At 38.0% G+C, this 3,141-nt stretch overlaps 1 protein-coding gene across 1 annotated transcript in view; it reads left to right on the top strand.

Moving 5' to 3' along the window:
* Positions 1-3,141, top strand: part of EXPH5 (exophilin 5) — an 83,319-nt gene that overhangs the window by 46,475 nt on the left and 33,703 nt on the right. The window contains exon 3 of the mRNA XM_012659130.1: positions 1,670-1,832. Coding sequence (XP_012514584.1) covers positions 1,670-1,832 — 163 coding nt within the window. The remainder of the gene's footprint in view (positions 1-1,669; positions 1,833-3,141) is intronic.

Genomic DNA, 3,141 nt, shown 5'->3' with positions numbered 1-3,141 from the left:
CAAGATGGTATAGTGGTTAGGAACACAGCCATTGATGTTAAAAAAGAAAAGCCTGGATTCAGTTCTCCATTCTGTCTCTATCCACGTGATGTACCCAAGTTATTCATTCTCTATAAACCTCAATTTTATCATGTTTAAATGGGTATAATACCTACCTCATAGAATGGTTGTAAGAATCAAGTAAAATTACGTGTAGAAAGTATTAAGCTGGAACACAGTAAGCACTTAAATAAATGGGATGATGATGAAGGAGGAGGAAGCAGAGAAGGGAGTGGGTTGAGGGAGGGGAGAATCAGAGGAGGCTGAAGGAAGGGGGAGGGAAGGTAGCAGAGGGGCCGTCCCCCTTGTAGTACTTTGTTAAACTCCGTAAATGAGTTCTAATAAACACCTTCTATGCGTATTCTAACCATGTGACCACCAGCATGTACTTAACTTCACCAATTATTTTTTTTAGTCTATAAAGGAAGATACTAAAACCTGCTTTCACAGGACTATTGTGAAAGTGCATTAGAAATTATAAAGTACTAAAATAGTATAAAGTATCTTTTTACTGATACAGAATCACACTGATTGCTCTTGCATATGTTACTAACATTAGTAACGTCTTAAAACATGTAATACTATTTCTAAACTTATATTGATAATATCTTATAACTCCCACAATAAACAAATCTATCTAAAAAGACAGTTTATTTTTAGATCAACCACATATATACCATGGGGACTTTTCCCTTACCCTAAATTCTTCTAATATTTATAAAGTCAGCATGTCCAAAAGTGTTAAGGTATTATGGACTTTGTATATGTTGATGTTGCCTTTGAATTTTTAACACTCAAGTACAAAACTATATATTGTCTATACATGTATATTATACATAACAAGGTTGACTATCACTTATCTGAAATACTTGTAGATTTTGGCTCTTTTTGGATTCTGGAATATTTGCATTATATATACTTACCAATTGAGCATCCCAAATTTGAAAATCCAAAATCTGAAATGCTCCATTGAGCATTTCTATTGAGCATCATTGTTGGTGCTCAAAAAGTTTTGGATTTTGGAGCGCTATGGATTTTGAATTATTGGATTTGGGTTGCTCAGCCTGTAAATGTTACATGCAAACACACATATAATATCATATATGTAGCAAATACATACGCACAGAGATAGATTTTGGAAAGGAATAAGAAAAGCCTAAATGGCTTAATTTTCTTTTCCTTTACTTTCTTTGACATAAAAGTTATGTAGTGATACCTGTCGCCATGATTTCTGAAGGACAGAGTGGTCAAGCAACATGAGAATTGGATGAGGTCCCTGACTTCCTAGCTTGGGTTTGGGACAGCCATGGGGATGACATGTTGAAAAGATTGACACAGCTAGAGTGAGAGGAGGGACATGGTACAGAGCTTTGAGCCACAGTACATACTTAAAGACTCCCTACTATAATACCTGGGAGGATTTTCTCTACCCAGGGGAACATCGGAGGCACAGGACTCTGAGAGAAGGCTCTGACTCCACTTAAATCCTGAGGTCTTCATGTGAGGATGCCTGCTCCGTTTCTAGAACGCATAGAGGGAGAGAGGGAAACAAGAGCGAAGGCTTCGTTCTTTCAAGTATGTTTGCTTGGAAATACTTTAATGACGCAAAATTTTTACAATTTTTTTTTAGATCCAATAGAATTACAAACATCAAGATCTAAAAATTTAACTAATCAAAAAAAACCAACATCTGTTCCTTCACGGCCGAGCTTCAGATCATCATTCGCTTCCCTCTTCTCATTCAGGAAATCTGGAAAGGAGACTTTAAAGCTTCAGTCGCAGGGACAGAAAGGGTGAGTTAAACTCAGATCATGTGACAGCCCACTAGTTAGCTGATATCAGAGGCCAGCAGCCTGTTTTGTGTCCAGAATGTTTAATGTTTGTTCTTAGAGTTTCAATTCAGATAGTAACAAAGGAAACAGGACTTAGCTCACACAATGACAAAATTCTTATGAGACCATGAAACTTGGCTCACCTGAAATCCAACTTCTAACGAACTGCTGGGTGGTGCATTTGGTGAATGATGGTTAAACAATGGGAAATTGACGGTTTTTCCACTGCTTCAAGAGCCTGGTCTATGTCTTGGCCGGAAAGAGATAACTAAATCAAAACTACTCCTCCTTTAGGGAGTATGTGTGTCCTGGTCATAACCAGAGTTGGGGTATAAAGACTAGACGAGAGTAAATATGAGATGAGCAAAGAGAGTAGAGAAAATAGAATTTTAAAACAGAAGAGGAAAATGTATTGTTGCTACTAGAAATATTGAGGGTAGCTGTTCCCTTATGGTTGCTCAGAATTTAAATATAAGGTGAGAGAGGAGAAGCTTTTGGAGCAGTGGAGACATAGGTCCAGATGGTTCCCGGTTTAGAACTGTATAAATCAGTTCACTTGACTCATTGTGTTATTGGATTGTTTTGTGAAAAACAAGCAAGGCTGTGCTTATGTGCCATTGAGCTGACTGCTGAATATTTTTGGCACGTCTTCCTGGTTGCAAAGCTTCCCACCCTCTTAAGGTGTTGGCTTGGCACGTGATGTGTTCCCTGTGCCGTCAGGTTTAAGAGTGCGTTGCAGCACTAAATAAAAGGTGTTGGAGGTCACTGTCACTGAAAAACAAGAGCCAGCAAGCAGCTGGTGGGGCGTGTGATGAGGCTCTGGGACTTAGCAAAGCACTGTCCTCCCCTCTTGGGTGGATGGAAGGTTTTTTACTTCCAGCTTTTACCTGGGGTTGTTTTTGTCTGATGAAATAATGAAGAACTGAACAAAATGTAGATTTATGTGACTGTCTCTACCAGAGTCATTTTGCAAGGAAATACTCTTCGAATAGGTGAGTTGCTTTTCTTTGTAAAAAATGTTTGAGACACTAGTGATTCTCTCATTTGGGGATTTAAAATTGAGGAGTATTTCTTGCACAGGAAGTACTTCTTTTAAGGAGAAAAGAAATACTCTTAATGTGTGGTGTAACTAGGATTTGTGATGTAATTTGTATTTTAGGTGATTTTCTTTGAGGCAGAGTATTGTATAGCTGAACAATGTAGCATTAATAAACCAAGAAAAGTTGAGGAACCTGTTAACTGTATAGGCAAGTTATTTCCAAGCTCATAT

Source organism: Propithecus coquereli, unplaced genomic scaffold, assembly GCF_000956105.1.
Source record: "Propithecus coquereli isolate 6110/MARCELLA unplaced genomic scaffold, Pcoq_1.0 Scaffold6, whole genome shotgun sequence".
NCBI lineage: Eukaryota > Metazoa > Chordata > Mammalia > Primates > Indriidae > Propithecus > Propithecus coquereli.
The sequence above is the reverse complement of the archived record's forward strand: the minus strand, read 5'-3'. Positions and strand labels throughout refer to the sequence as shown.